Genomic DNA, 16,494 nt, shown 5'->3' with positions numbered 1-16,494 from the left:
AAGTCCTCCCCCCTCCATCCTGGTCTAGGAAGGTGAACATCCAAACTGGCTAGGCCCCCACAAAGCCAGAGCTAGAAGTAGGTTCAAAACCCAGTGCCATTGTCCTTGGCTTCTCAGCAGCCCTCATTGTTACGAATAGTTTAACACAATAAAAAGGGTTAAACGATGCTATTGTCCCAGATGCCTTAAAGAGATGCTAGGAGAAAAACAGCAGGATCTACACGGAAGTCTTGCAGGGGGAGAATTAGAAGCAGTTTAGAAACACAAACTATCACCAAGGTCATTGACTGTCAGTTTGAAAGTGACTCAAGAGACTGGAAAAACAGCTCTGTAGTTAAAAGTCTTGCTGCTGTCCCAGAGGACCCAAGTGGGGTTCTGAGCACCCAAGCCAGATGGCTCACAGCCACCGGAAGTGCCATCTGAACAGGATCTGGCATCCTCTCTGGCCCCTACGTGTACCCACCTGCATGCGTGTGCACATACAGACACAAACACACACACATGCATACAATAAAATTTTAAAAATGATTCTGGCAATGAAAACTTCAAAAGATACCTTATAGTCATCATTTCGTGCTTTCTTTCTGGGAATGCCATTTTCCTGTAAGAGCAAAGATGGTAATTATGATTGGAACATCTCATAAAAGAATGCAGGGTGCAGAGCCCAGCAACAAAAACCGGCGTACTGCCTACTTTCTGCTGTCCAGAAATCGGACTGAGCAGACAACCTGCCAGTAACCCTGTCCCTCAGCACGCCCAGCCTCGAACGAACAGAGGACCAAAATGTTTTAACAATAACTTATCCGAAAATCCAGAGCTCTTTCACGGCGCTTTCCAAGTCTGCCTGATGCAAGCACAGACCCTGCCGAGTGTGTAGGGAGAGCCTGACGTGTTCCAGTGACTGCGCCTCCAACAGTCATTTCATTATCGGAATGAAACTCCCGGGAGCTTGGCTAACAAGCTGTGAAAGTGCTTGGCTGTACCTCCTGCCTGGGAATTCTATCAAGGTGTGATTACTAGGCCCCCACTAAGACTGCGTGGTGGGAAAAAAGACTATGCCGGTAACAAATGTTCACTGTGTGTATGCAACACACACCAAGATGACTGCTAAGGAAGAAACAAAATAAAGAGACAATGATGATTCCAAGTCACACTGTCCTGAAACACTGTTCTTGTTCCGAAAACTCTAGATCCCAAGATACAAGGTGCAAAAATCCTAACCATGATTGGCTCCAAAGTAGGGAAACCTGTGTGTCTCCATCTTTGCCCCTCTGGAACTCACTGGCCTTTTGCCTTATACTGTGTCCTGCCTCATCCTCAAATCCCATAGGCAGAACATCACAGTCACAGATGTGTGGTATTGTTATGAGAGATACACATTTGCTACGGCGAACCCCAGATGAGACACTACATATCCGGCCATTCCTCTTCCTACATTCTCCTTTCCGGTATTCAACACTATCTGACTGAGTCATGCTGTGGCTGTCTGTGTCCTCCCACTGAGTAGGACCGACATCTGGCTTCTTCACCATTGCACACCCAGGGCCACAAACAGCATGTGGCAGAGAATAAGCGTGCAAGGCTTATATTTATCAAATGGATGAACAAACACAAGCACACTTTTGGTGTTGGGAAGGCGAGAGGGATTTGATAGTTCACAACTCCTTGAACTTCTGATGCAGCAGACTGAACACTAGATCTAAACTTAAGCCCATCTCACAACAGTCGACATTTGAGACCAAGGGACCTCGGCAAGAAGGAAGTTAGTAACAGGAGGCGCCATCAGAATTACAACAACACGTGGCAAACAGTGAGCAATTGCCTAGAGGCACCCAAACTTCAAGCCCCTCATCCCCCCCTTCAGCAGTGGTTCTCACAGCCCCACTTCACCAACATCCTTCCGACTGTCAAGTGGTTTTCCAGAGAAAAGCTCATGAAACACGAGGCTTTTCCAGATTTACAGTTCTGTCTCATGGAGTGGTAACGGGTAGGACCTCTGTGGTCAGGAAGGCCAGATCCAGACTTGGCTCTGGCACCTGCCAGCAGTGCACTGCTATGTAAACCAATGCAATGCCTGCTGCCTCATGGCCCTTGGACGGCTCCTGGCAACTCAGTATGGGATAAAGAAAATAAAATGCTCACATAGCGGCTAGCACACAGAAGTCACCCGCAAACATTAACTGTTTTATGATTCAAAATAAGCAGGTTAATTTCCCACATCGCTACTCTTGAATCTTCGTTTCCACCAAAGTCTAAACTTCATAGACCGCAAATAGCCCCCTTTCCCTAGCTTCTCACAAAGTTTAATTCACAAAAGAAGCTTACAGCCCTGTTCCAGCTCCTTGGTTTCTCCTCCTGCCAGCCCAGCACATCTCTACTTTCAGGAGCATCATTTTCATCCTGTCATGTACAAGAAGTTTTCCAACCCCCAAACAAGTAAAAATGATACCTTAGGAGAATCCACCTTCAGAGGAATGTCATGGAAAGGGGAAATGTAGTGACCAGCTACATTCTCTGCAAAGGGAAAAGCAACAGAATTACAGCTGTGCACACCTGCTCTGTATAGCAGTAAGTTCCTGATCTACTGTGGAACCTGTATGCTTTTGGCAATGCTAACTTTACACCTTAAAATTTTAAGTCAACTTTGAAAACTTGGTCTAGCATGAAGAGAAAAAAAAATAAATGCCAATTACCCACACTCAGTTGCTGAAATCATTTAATTCAATATTGTGCTTGCCTTCAAATACCTGGTGTAGAAAATATCTAAGGTTGACTAAAACTCCAAGTAGAAGAAATCTGACTGTGGAAAAGAGACTCACTAGTAAGTGAATTAGCCTAAACTGCTAATCATTTCCTTAGGAGAAAACTAACAGTATAATCCACAGTTCCCACCTACAACCCATAGGAAGAAAGGTCCAGCTCAAATAACGAATAAAATGATCACAAAACAGCTGACTGAACAACACATAGCTAAGTTCTGAGTTGAGCTCACTAAAAGCAGAGGTGTACAACTTAGCAATGATGCTATCATATTAAACTGCAACTCCCTCCTCTGCCCTCCAGGCCAGGAGCACTCAGCACCAGGCTAAATTCCGAGGGAAAGGATTTTTGTCGGCTCTTGGTTTTGTCTGCTTTGTTATACTTTCTAGCATCTAGCTGGCATTCAGTAGTTATCAAATAAAAAACTCGTTACCGTTCCACTTCTCCCCCTTTCCAAGCGCCCCAGGCACCAAGGTACCTCTCGCAAGAGCGGGACGGGAAAGAGAACACTCATCAGTGTTTGCTTGGGGTTGTGTTGTTTTTGCTTTTCTGACGCTGGTGTTTTCCGTGCAGCATATATGTATACCATGTGCGTTCTTGGTGCCTGCAGAGCCCAGCAGAGGGCGTCAGATCCCCTGAACTGGGGTTATGGATACTTGGGAGCTACCAAATGAGTGCTGAGAAGTAAACCTGGGTCCTCTGCAAGAGCAACAAGTGTTTCTAACCAATGAGCCATCTCCCCACCACCCCATTAATGTTAAAATAGTCAAATTCTCATGTTTCTGATTTCTGCTTTTCCTGTTTACTAGGTCTCCTTACATTAATCCATTTGGTAGTTATTCACGGAACACATGTGCTTTTCCAAACACCATTCTATGTGCCAGGAATACACACTCTAATTTCCTGGTCTGTGCACATTATATTTTAGCGGGACACAGACGTGATGAATATGTATAAGCTATAGCAAGAAGGGCAAGCACTAGAAAGCACATCAGGGCAAGGAAAGAGAGGATGCTGGTGACTTTGGACTGCCAGTAGGTGTCTCTCACACAAGCAGTGCGCCAGCAACAGCCTGGAGGAAGCAAGGAAGAGAACATCACAGATGAGATGATGAAAAACACCAAGGAAGCCAGCCAGGCAGGGATGCAACAATCGAAGGCAAAAGGACAGTTGGCAGTGAAGTGAGGGGCAGGCCAAAGGGAAGGAATCAGGAGGCTCCTGCAACCGACCAGCTGCAGTGGATGGTGACATGGGTGACGTGGCAAAGATGGGGGTGATCAGGAAAAAAATTATTCCAGGTGCATTTCAGAAGCTGAGCCGAATATGTCCCAAGTGGATATGATATGATTGCCCCAGACGTGGGGCAAAGGAAAGAGAAGGAACAAGTAGGTTATAGGGGAAGGAGAGTGGAGAGGTTAGCTAAAGACACATCACTGCAGTTACACCCGGCACCACAGAACACTAGTGACCACAGCTAAGAAAATGGAGCACATACTTCCCGACATCTAGACAAGAGGCTTCCAACAAACAAATAATAAATATTTGAGGCAATGAATATGCTAATTTCATTTACTTGATCAAAACAGATAAACATGCTAAGCATAGGCAAGTGACCAAGATTTCATGTGTGGCGAATGTAATATGCTCTATAGTAAAGGAGAAATATAGGGTGTGAAGGTGGCCGTGGGAATCCTGTCTTCAAAACTTGAGACTAACGGTGCAAGCCTAGGACTTACAGATGACCCCTACACTGAAGCACATAGTAGGTCCACCCAGAGCCATAGCATAGTCTGTTAACACTGGCTGCCGATGGCTGGGTGCCAAAATGCAGCGCAGAGCAGTTATGACAGAGATGGATAGTTTACGTGGCCTAAAATAGCTCCCTCTGGTCCTTTACCAACTCCTGGGGAGAGAGAGAGTTTAGAGACATGGGCTAAGCATTGACCTCTGAGGCTTTCAAAGGTTAGTTCAGAAATAAGAACTAAGAACTAGGGTCATACAAAGGACAATATAAAGAAAGTTATCAAAATACCTGTTACCAGTTTTGAGAGTCACATTCTCATTCTCTCTCTCTCTCTCTCTCTCTCTCTCTCTCTCTCTCTCTCTCTCTCTCTCTCTCTCCATCTATCTCAGTGTGTCCATAAAGCCCAAAGCTCTACAAAACAGCTTAGCATCCTCCTAACCCCACCCCTCTGACATACTCACTTAAGCTACCTCATCACAGACACACGTCTCTGGGAAAAACAATGCTGTGCACTCTAGAGCTCTGGAGGCTTCTCTGTTGTCTACCAACTGCTCTTTCTTGCTATGACTTTAATATGGTGTTTATGAGGAAGCCAACAAGATCTATGGCCGCAGCTACCACATTTGGTCTTGGTGCCGGGCAGGCTGCAGCCCTAGACAAAACAAATGAATCCCATCGGGCTTGTCAGTGTGCCAGGCCTTCCAGCCTCACAAGTTCTCCTCCGACGGCTCTAGAACTACTATTCATCTTATCATTCTGGAAGTTTCTACGGTTTTGCTGTCTCTGTTGCTGAAAATGTACTTACAATTGAGAAAACCAAATAGACTGTGGGACCCTTACCTAATACTGATAACATTATGATATTATATAACACAATTTTCTATAACATGTGATAGAATTATGTAATATATTATGCATGCCTTATAATTATATATCATAACATTATGCTATAACATTTATACACCAAATAGCTATATTCATACCAAATACCAACATACACAATATCACTGACCCATTTACAGAGATTCTCACTGGAAGCTTAATAACAAATAAAACAGAAATTAGTTTTGCATTACTTTTAATAAGATTAAAAAACTTGAAAGATGAGTTTCAATGAAAATACACTCTCTTCTTCATATAAATCGCACGATTTCTATTTTACAGCTCTGAACTCAGAAAAACTGAACTGTTTTAAGGTTCTAAAGACTTAACGTCAAATAAATATAACTTTTAAATGTTTGCCTAGAAGCTATTATTTAAATGTATTGATTCAAGTTTACAGAAACTTATTTGTAGGAAGTTTTCCCAAGCTCAAACATGTAACCACCCACTACTCACACGATGTAATAAGAAATGTACAGTAATTTCCGTCCTTACTTATGAAAAAAAAGAAAGAAAATGAGAAAGAAATCACATTAACAAATATCTGTATGACTCAATCCTAGAATAAATAAAAGTAACTTGAATTACATCCAACGCTGTTTCCTAAAGTGAATCGCCTTCTACCACATGCCAACAAGAGTCCAAATTACGGGAAGTATGGGTTTTCCCCTGTTCTTTAAGAAAACCTTAAAATCTAAAATAAGTTACCACCACCAACAAAAACCACCCGCAGTATCAAAGGGAGCAGACAGGCGGGGCTACACTTGTAAATCCTGTGTAAGCAAGCTGACTCATTACTGAGAGACTGCAAGGCTACACCCACGACAATCTGAAAGTTCCAAGTTTCCAAATATTCAGTCTTATCATTCTATTACTCCATGGAATGTAACAGAAAGAATGTCTTCCTCATCACTCTGCAGGACAACGTGACATCAGGTGTGGTGCCACCCACTAACAATACTGTTTCCTTCCGTATCGCTTAGTCAGGGTCATTGAGTCTCCCCATAAATTTTCGGATTTTTTTTTTTGTAAGCTGGGTGGAGAATAACACTGGAATACTGCCTGGAATGACACTGACTCTGTAGTTTGCTTTTGGTAGGGTGGTTATTTTAACGTTTCTTTTTCTGCTAATCCTTGAGCACAGGCTGTCTTTCCATCTTCTTGTGGCTCGATTCCTTCTTCAGTGTCCTAAAATATCCATTACAGAGGCCTTTTGTCTCCTTGGTTAGGTTAATTTCCAGGGGTGTGTGTGTGTGTGTGTGTGTGTGTGTGTGTGTGTGTGTGTGTGTGTGTGTACTGCAAATAGAATTGTTTCTCTAACTGTTTTCCCTTTTTGGTATGTTTGTCATTGGTAAATAAGAAGGCTACTTATTTTTGTGTGTTAATTTTGTATCTAGCCACTTTGCTAAAATTATTTACTAGCTCTTAAAAATTTTCAAATTAAGAGCAGCATGGCACTGACCCCAAAACAGACAAGCGGATTAAGGGAATAGAATCAAGGACTCAGGTATAAGCACACACAACTACATTTACCTGAGTCTTGAAAAGATGCCAACAATACACATTGGAAAAAATGCAAGATCTTCAACTAATGATGCTAGGAAAACTGGACTTAACACCCAGAAAGATGGAACTAGATCCGTATCTCTCATCATGCACAAAACGGGACTGGGACCTCGGCATTCAGACCTGAAAGTGCTGCGGGAAGAAGTCGGGGTGAACTTCAACTCACAGGCACGGGGGTGGGGTGGGGGACTGGCTGAAGACAATTTCGGCAGCACAAAAATTAAGACCACTAGGAAACGGAATCAAACGAGCTGTCTATCACCAGATGAATGGATAAAAAGAAAAAAACAACAACATGGTGCATACACACAATGGAATATTACTTAGTTGTGAAGTGTCTAAAATATTCAAAATGAAATTTGCATATAAATGAATGAGACTGAAAAAGCTTCACACTTAGTGAGGTCAGGGCCAATACCACAGACTCTGCATTCTCCCTCTCGGGTGGGGATTCGGGCTTCTAACCTCTGTGTTCAATGGGGAGCACAGGTGCAAGCCAGCAAACCAGGCCTTTGGGGGAGGCATGTTCCGGTAGGGTAACAGATTACATGAAAGCAGTGAGGTGGAATACTGGGGGTCGACAGGGTGAAGGAGGGAGGGGCTCCAGAGGGAAGGGCTAACTTAAACGGTGAAAAAAGCCATAGGAAAACCTACTATTTCTCAGCTTATTTAAAACAATATAACTGGATGGATGGTCAAATGCATGGGCTATGAAAGAGGACGAAGACAGGAAAATAACAGGGGTTAAGTGACGTTCGGAAACAAAGTCACAAACGTTCACTCAGTCACCAAGCAAGGCCACAAGGCAGGGAGGAGCTGGCTGTCCGAGATGTGCTTGCCCACTATCACTCAGTTTCGTGTCTACTTCTGCAAAGTTCAGCACCAATTCTTAAAAAGCATTTCATCAATCAATTGTCCTCATTAATTATGATGGGGGGGCAAAGAAAACCCACCAAAGTTCAAAACTGTCCTATGTCTATGTGTCCAATGCGGGCAGTGTTTCCACTGTAACAACGCCGAGGGACGACTTGCAGACCATAACTAACTCCCTTGAACTGCGTGTCTGCACCCAGTACTGCCTAAGTCCAGGCTAGGACCATCCTGTCTTGATATTACAATGGATTACTTCAGTATCAAATATAACAGGAGCTAGCATTCCCATCTTATGTAACCCATCCCTTCAAACTCTCCGTCAACTATTGTGATAATCTGGATAAAAAGCGACATGTTCCTCATGTCCCTGTCCTCAGCTCACCCTCAAGTAGATTCCCATCATTTCATCCAGCCCTTGCAGGAAGTAGAAAACAGTCCTGGGCCATGGGTGCCATCTGGTGGTAGGTTAGAGAACTGTTAAACTCAACTTTTCCAATAAGAGTCCCGCCCGTTCGAACCCTCACCCAGATAGCACCAGCTTTTATTCGGATTCTTGTCATTTATTTCAGTAGAACCTTTTGTTTTTCTACCTTATTAACTGAATAAAAATAAATTTTACTTATGGCATCCAAGTTCCAAAATAATCTTAAGTACATTTGATGCAAAAAAAAAAAAAAAATACATTCTAGCCGCAGAGATAACCCGCCACAGACCTTTACTTGAACTGCTATTACTAACGCGTTCAGAGCCTCGAAGGAATGGTAGTGCCTGAAGGACACTGAGGATCATGACAGGGTCAGCTGATTCCTCTCAAGGCAGAAGTGTCCCAGAAGAAACACTGCCACCATGTGCCCAGCAGCACACAACACGAGGACCAAGACTGAGACCCAGGCCTCCTCGCTTCAAATCCAGCGCTCGGGCCAGCTGTGCTGTAGGCGCCAGGGACCTGAACAGCTCTATTCTGTCTTCACAATCTTCACAATTATTGTGACAGCAGGACATGCGACTACATCCCCGTACCGTGCCCACTCCACTGCTCAGCATAGCTTTTGTTGTCTATTACTCTGCTGGACTAGAGTGTGCCCAGGTCTAGGGGCTATCTCACTGTAACAGTAGCTGGACTAGAGTGTGCCCAGGTCTAGAGATACCTCACTGTATCTCACTGTAACAGCAGCTGGACTAGAGTGTGCCCAGGTCTAGGGGCTATCTCACTGTAACAGTGGCTGGACTGGAGTGTGCCCAGGTCTAGGGGCTATCTCACTGTAACAGTGGCTGCACTAGAGTATGCCCAGGTCTAGAGATATCTCACTATCTCACTGTATCTCACTGTAGCAGGAGCTGGACTAGAGTGTGCCAGGTCTAGGGGCTATCTCACTGTAACAGTGGCTGGACTAGAGTGTGCCCAGGTCTAGAGATACCTCACTGTATATCACTGTAATGGTAGCTGAGACTAGAGTGTACCCAAGTCTAGGCTATATCTCACTGTATCTCATTGTAACAGTAATTTTTCAGCTGTGCTGCACTCTGAGAAACCTCATTTTACAAGCAGAATTTGACTCCATTTTTGATCACAAATGCAGAGGCAGGAGGACTCTGAACCTTGGCGGACATATAAACAACTGCCTGGACAGCACCAGCAGAGACAAACATATAAACAACTGCCTGGACAGCACCAGCAGAGACAAACAATCAAATAAATGAAAGAATGAATGAATGAATGAACAAATACATGCTATTGGAGAAGTATATGTAAGCAACACTCCACGGACAGTACTACCAGCATAGACAAACAAACAAATAAGCAATGATAGAAAGAAATAGATCATCCCCAAAACATCCACAGAGTGATATTCTATCAAATTATCCAAGTAAATTGGGACCAAATGAGCACGTGGCATATTAAAATCTTATGAAGCACTGGCGACACAGCTCAGTGCCTAAAGACACTTGCTGCCAAACTCAATGATCTGCATTTGATCTCCAGGACACACGTGTTGGAGGGGGAGAAATAACTCTCCCATGTAGCTGGCACCTGTGTGCATGCATACACACATACTCACACATACACACACTCACTCAATATTCACAAATAAAATAAAATCCTATCAGGAAAGCCAGGCCCAAGAACTTATCAAACAAAACAAATGAATAAAAATTTATAGCATCCTCACCTGGACGCCGTACAGAAAAGCAGGTTCCCAGAAACTGTGGGGAGCCCCACACTGGGAACCACCTATTACTGGGCAAATTTGGGTTTTCTCTTTGGGGTTTGTTATCTTATTAATAAAAGAATTTAGAAACAGACTTGAAAGGAAGGGTGACACCAATTTTATTAGGAATAGAAAAATCTTCAGAGGTCGTGGTGGCTACTTGGAAGAAGACTGCGAAGAAGAAAGAACGCCATAGTTTGTAAGCAGTCACGTGGTGGAGGGGGCAGGCATAGCTTCAGAGACTGAGAAAGCCCAGAGAATCAGGAAAGTCATGTTTAAGCTTTGGAAAAAGGAAAGTTGTTTTCTAAATAACTCACAAAAGAAGGCAAGCTCAGCTGTGCTACAAGTTAGAAGCTCTGCAAGCGTCTACGCTTAGGGTGGGGTTTCTCGGGAGGATACATACATTATCCTTATTACTTATTAAAGGGATAATTAATCCTCCCATCTCCTTAGCGTAGTTTTGGGTATACCAGGTATATCCCTGAGAGCCACTCTTGGCAAGGTGATTGACAGGCCCAGATGGATTAACTGTTGAGGGAGGAGACAATGCTACGTCATGTTCTAATCTTGGGAGCGCGTCAGATTGTCTTGTCTCCACCCAGGGCCACAGGTAGATTCTTCTGGCCAGGACGAAACTGCTTCCCCCTACTGAGTCTCAACAGGGCCACCCTCAATGGCTTCCAACACTACTACGTCACCCCCCGCCCCAACAATCTCTAAAATGATTTAGAAGGTGGGCAGAGACTAGGGAATAGAAATAGCCCATCTTCACCATGAAATTCGTCATGAAAATCTAGAGACTCAGAAGGGATAAGTGTGTGCATTGGACTTTCAATCACACCTTCATACACACCTCCTAGGAGAAGAAACAAAGACCCAGAGCTCCCTACGGCACTCCTGGCACCTGGTCTGGACAGAAGCAAGGGCGTTTACACTAAACTGCCTGTTCTATTTCTATCTCCTATCCTCGGCAAGGACGCTCAACACTAAAGGGTTATGACGACGGCCAACCCGCTGGGTCAAAGGACCAGTAGGCAGAGAGCTCCAAAATTCTCCTGGCCTACTCCTCTGACTGGACCTGGATCTCTCGCCAGTTTCCACAGTCCCCACACGTCACACGGCCAACTTGACTAAACGCTGAAGCTCAGCTCAACTGAGACCCTGCGGCTCGTGGCCTGATTCACACCTCTGGCTTATCCGATTTCCCCAGCACCTTAAACAAACACCTGCAGGGATGCTCGCGATGTCGGCACCAGCCTGTTTTCAGGAAGGCATTTGGGACTCCTGGAAGAGCTACAACCTCTTCGGCACTTCGGCCGTCATTCTGAAACCTACACATACAGATGTGCTTACTGCATGGCACGTACGATGTGATCTCCAAGTCGACAGTAACTAAGATCGGAATAAAAGAGCCTGTTTGAGCTGGGGAGCTACCAACGCTGGCTGTGAGAGCATTAAGGATCTGAGTTCGCGCCCCAGAACCCACGTAAGAAAGCCAGGCAGGGTAGACCATGTTTGTCATCGCAGGGCTGGGAAGGCAGGGGCAGATCTCTGTGGCTCACCGTCCAGCCAGCCTCACCTACCTCCAGACCACTGAAACTGTCTCCAAAACGATAGCAGACGCGCCCAGGGAACAATTTAAGACCTCTGGTCTCCACATACGTGTGCACGCACCTGTGCACAAAGAACCTGTTTGCCTGGGCCAGCAATCAGGGAAAACTGAGACTACTTGGCAAAGTGGGGCCCCACAAAATCCGTGTTGCTTCTAAATTTACTGCATGTCAGTCAATTCTGACGCCCTGGAAAGACAAATGTGTTTGTTGCTGACAGCACACATTCACTACTGTACTGGAAACCTAGGACATTTTCACCATATTATACACGAAGGCTTTTCTGCTTAGGATGCTATTTGCCATTATATAACAGTTTCTTCGTGGAGAACATGGAGAACTGTTACATTGTTACTTTAGGGACACAATCCATTCAGCAAAGAGTCTACTTACTAAGGGTTTCTCCTTGGGTTTTTGGTTTGTTGTTATTCTTGTTGTTTTTGAGACAGGTATCTTACCCAGGCTCCCGATGTGTGCACAGGCCCTCTTTTAAAAAGACCTAATCAGTCTTGCCTAAGCAAAATAGGATGGAAAAACTGTAGCACAGAAACTAATTTTGAGAAAACTATTTAGTACCAGATGCATTACAACTACAGGAAGTTTGCCAGTTGAAGAGGCCCATGTGTTCAATCCGGGAGACAGAGGCAGACCCTGTCTCAAAACAAAAAACAAAAGATAAGAGTTTAAATTAGCTTTGCTCCTGTATCATAAAACAATCCTCAAACTTAAGTTCCAGATAGGTAACTATAAACATCATAGTATAGTTAGTAATGATTATAAGTTACACTGTAAGTCCCATGACTACTTTGCCCACAGAGCAATTTCCACAGCCCTATTTTACAAAGCAAAAAACAAAAACCCTAATGCTTAGCAAGTTAAAAAATTAGCCCAGGACGGGGTGTCGGAGCACAAACTATGAACTTCCAAGATTCTAGCTTCACCCCTTCCTGGTGGAACCTCCCAACAGGTGTGCACAAGACTTTAGGTCGCTACAGGCTCTGAAGTCAATGGGGCATGAAGGTAACTCGACCTATGTGGCTACTTCATGTCACTGATTTAAAAAGAAAAATCTACACAGTGAAAATAAAAAGGGCGTAGCCAGGAGCTTTTCTGACTTTGGTGGCCGCTCAGGGCAGCACCAGACACCTTCCTCTCAATGTTTGCTCAATGTGAAAGGCAAGAGGTCGTGCCACCATCTTGCTAGAACGCCAGTCTGTCTCCTGTTTGTGGATGGCATTCGGGGTGTAAACTTTTAGGTATAAACTCCGTTTGTTATAGTTTTATTTTTTTTTTTTAAGTTACCCTACAAAATAACAGGGTCCACTACGGCATTTGGCCACAAGCCTATCGCAGTAGCTGGCTCACACTCCCCTCCCGCTTCCTCCCTCCAAATACGCAGGCGCTCGCAGTCCGATCGCGACGCAAACTCGAGTTTAGGCGTGAAGCCCCGGTCCCCCAAAGTTCTGCGTCCGCCCGGAGGGGGATGGGCTTCGCTGCTCCCGAGAGGGCGGCGCGGGAGGACAGGAGGCCACGCCGCCGAGGTCAGCGGGTGGAGCGCGGCACCGCGGGCCGCCTGCGGTCGCAGCAGAGGGCGGTTGGCCCCGCGCCGCCCTGCGTGTCCGCGCTGCGCGCCGACACCTGTCCCCCGTCACCCCGGGCTGGGCGCGGGCTGCGGACCCTGCCGGGCAGAGCAAGGCGGCGCGGCTGCTCCTCGGGCCGGCGCGGAACTCGGCGAGACACTTACTGAAGAACAGGCGGTAGTCCTTCGAGTGGGGATGGCCGCGCTCCTCCGTGCGGTACAGGGACATGACGCGACGCGGAGGGCGGGCGGCGGCCCCCACGCGCCACCCTCGGACGACGCTCAGCAGCGGTAGCAGCGCGCGCATGGCGGACGGATTGCGCCGGGCGGTGGCGGCGGCTCGGTACTGGGGTCGGCGCGGCCGCACGGCGGCGCCCCCTGCCGCCCGGAGCCGGCACTGCCTCCCTCCCGGTTAGCCTCAAATCCCACCCTCTTTCTGGTTCCCAGGGACTGCCCCCCACTTCACCTTCCTCCTAGTGCCCTCAGACCCTTGCCCCAGGAATTCATCATAGGCACTCATTCATACTCTGTCAATATCTACGATCACACTTTCATTACATTAATGTAATATTGGTTGCATGGCTCTGGAAGCTGTTAAAGACTGTTCAGAGACGAGAGGACACACACACACACACACACACACACACACACACGAATAGAACACATGATAGAGCCTCCTAGTGAAGACCTTTGACACAGACTTAGCCCAAATCTGTAATTCCCTCAAATGACACTTCCTCCTTAAGGCCCTTTAATATTTAACCCAAGCAGAGGTAATTACAATGTCCCAGCAATCATATATGTCACAAGTCTTTATATCTAGTCTAGTGGCCACAACTAGTTACAATAGCAGCCTTTATGCCCAGGTCTTTGGTCCAGCGACCAGTGGGCGCTATGGTAGAGCAGAAGGAGCAAGTGACAGGGCCACAGATGGGATTGTCCTGTTCTGTGGACCAGTGTTTTGGGGGAATCTTCATTGGAAAGATCTTTGACATCTCTACCAGCATCTTCTTAACTATGAACAGGGTTCTGGTCCTCACCTCCTGGGTACTCGGGTTCTTTTTGCGCTTAAACTATGACAGAATTAAAACGGGTTTTACTCAGGTCCCAGAAAGAACCTCTTAATTGAATATTTGATCAAAACAAATTCCTATTGAATTTGTAAGCTGTCTAATGGTCTACGCTTTTAAAACTAACATCAGACTCTCTAAGTATGTGATTTAGGGACATATTCATTACTTCATGGCATTAAAAGAAATGACTTGTTTCTGAAACACATAAATTTCCATCTTTTGTGTTCTATATTTTGTTGAAATACATGTGTATCAAAATACATACCGTGTGATACATGGTATGAAAACAGGTTGGATTACTGGATAACTTTACAAAACAAATTTCTGCAGCTGTTTATTGTATAACACTTACCTATTTCAAATGTAAACATTTGGAACCTTCGTTGGAAATCCCTTCCATGTGAAATTCATTGAATTTTCTCCATGGATATCTGTCATTATTGTGTAGCAAGTATGAGTCTTATTCCTTAATTCTAGGACCTTACAATATGGAGGATAAAGACAAATGTTCAAAAGCTCTTGAATATCCCCAGAATTTACAATATAAACACAATATAAATATGAAACTTGAAGAGCTTGGATGGTTGGTTGTGGTCTTTTGAGACCTCCCCACTTCTAAGGTGCGTCGAGAAGAGCACCAAGATTAGTTACTGCGCTGAATTTTTATCTGAGGACAGTGAGACATCCAAGCCAATCCAACATGGATCCCGGGAGACAAACATGGAAAGTTCAGGGCTCTGAATAAGACACTTCGCAATAAACAAAATCACCCGGCTGTTACCATCAAAGTTGAATTTTAAGGTTTTTAGATTTTCAGTTATTTACTTTTCCTAGAGTAGATGTGAGCCAGCTGCTGTTGGTTTTCCAACTAAAAGCAAGTGAAGGAGGTTCAAGTAAGAGGTCATGTGTGCTTTAGGCTGTGGATCTCAGTGGGCAGGGGTACACAGCACCCCACACAAGGCCTAGATGATTTTATCATAAACCCCAGCTGCCAGATAGGGAGCTGCAGAATTCTGTGATTACCTTACTGGGTTTACGTCTTGTTATGGTCCCATAATTCCTAACTATGACCTTATTTCTCTCTGTTGGACTTTGTGCCATTGTATATTGGAAATGTGTAACTATTTTTTCCATAGTCTGCTAAGAGATTAGCTGAACTTCAGTAGAGACACTGTGCTTAGGCTTTTGAACACTACTGGAACTTTGGGTACTGTATGAAATGTGATAAATACATTTTTACACTATAAAATGAACTGGAATAGAGGTGGCTTATCATGATTTGAAAGTGAAGTATGGCTGACATGTTGACAGAACTGGCTTGAGATTGTTAGTCTGCACTGTAGTGATATTTCGTTTGTGTTTTAACAAATAAAACTTGCCTGAAGATCAGAGTGCAGGACTAAACCACTAGAGGCCAGGGGGTGGTGGCACAGTCCTTTACTCCCAGAACTGAGGAGACAGAGGCAGAAGGCAGAGGGATCTCTGTTAGTTCAAAGCCACCCTGGGCTACATGAGACTGAATTTGTCTAATAGAGAAACAGAGCTCACGCACAGGTGATCCCAACAGTTGGAATTCCATGCCTTCAACTCCAGTGCTAGGGAGATGGATATAGGAGTAATATGGCTGGGCAGAGAGGGGAATATAAGGCGGGGGGGACAGCAGCTCAGTGTAGTCTGAGGAACAGGGAAGTATGAAGTAGTCTGAGGATGCAGTCTGAGGATTCAGTCTAAGGATGCAGTCTGAGGACAGGATCGCCCCTTTGGTCTGAGCATTGGTAGAGATAATCACTCTCTAGTGGCTGGCTACTTTTCTTCTCTGATCTTCAGCTTTAACCCCTATATCTGACTCTGGGTTTTTATTACTAATACGAATTAGAATTTGTGCTACACTGCACTGTCAACTAGATTTTGGGCTACCTAAGGGACACAACTCTAATCATGGCTGTGAGGTTGTTTTCAGAGAGGTATAGCTAGAGAGGGGAAAACCTAGGCTGAATGTGGATGGCCTGGGGTCCTGGGATGAATAAAAATGACAAGAAGAAAGCGAGCCGAGCATCATCATCTCTCTGTGCTTGCTGACACAATATGAGCAGATGCCTCGCACTCCTGACACCCTGCCTTCCCCACCATGATCTACTGCACCCTAATCTATGAGTCAAAAAAAAAAAAAACCCTGCCCTTCTTAAGTGGCTTTTGT

At 45.1% G+C, this 16,494-nt stretch overlaps 1 protein-coding gene across 3 annotated transcripts in view; it reads right to left on the bottom strand.

Annotated features, from left to right (window-relative positions):
* Positions 1–13,568, bottom strand: part of Ppa2 (pyrophosphatase (inorganic) 2) — a 68,835-nt gene extending 55,267 nt beyond the window's left edge. The window contains exons 1-3 of one of the 3 annotated variants that reach the window (XM_026784187.1): positions 13,390–13,568; positions 2,450–2,514; positions 557–601 (exon numbers count right to left, since the gene is read on the bottom strand). In XM_026784187.1, coding sequence (XP_026639988.1) covers positions 557–601; positions 2,450–2,514; positions 13,390–13,531 — 252 coding nt within the window. In that variant the 5' untranslated portion in view covers positions 13,532–13,568. The remainder of the gene's footprint in view (positions 1–556; positions 602–2,449; positions 2,515–13,389) is intronic. The other 2 variants (XM_013350001.1, XM_026784188.1) reach the window with 2 other exon arrangements.
* Positions 13,569–16,494: the final 2,926 nt, after the last annotated feature.

This window comes from Microtus ochrogaster, chromosome 21 (genome assembly GCF_000317375.1).
Source record: "Microtus ochrogaster isolate Prairie Vole_2 chromosome 21, MicOch1.0, whole genome shotgun sequence".
Lineage (NCBI taxonomy): Eukaryota > Metazoa > Chordata > Mammalia > Rodentia > Cricetidae > Microtus > Microtus ochrogaster.
The sequence above is the reverse complement of the archived record's forward strand: the minus strand, read 5'-3'. Positions and strand labels throughout refer to the sequence as shown.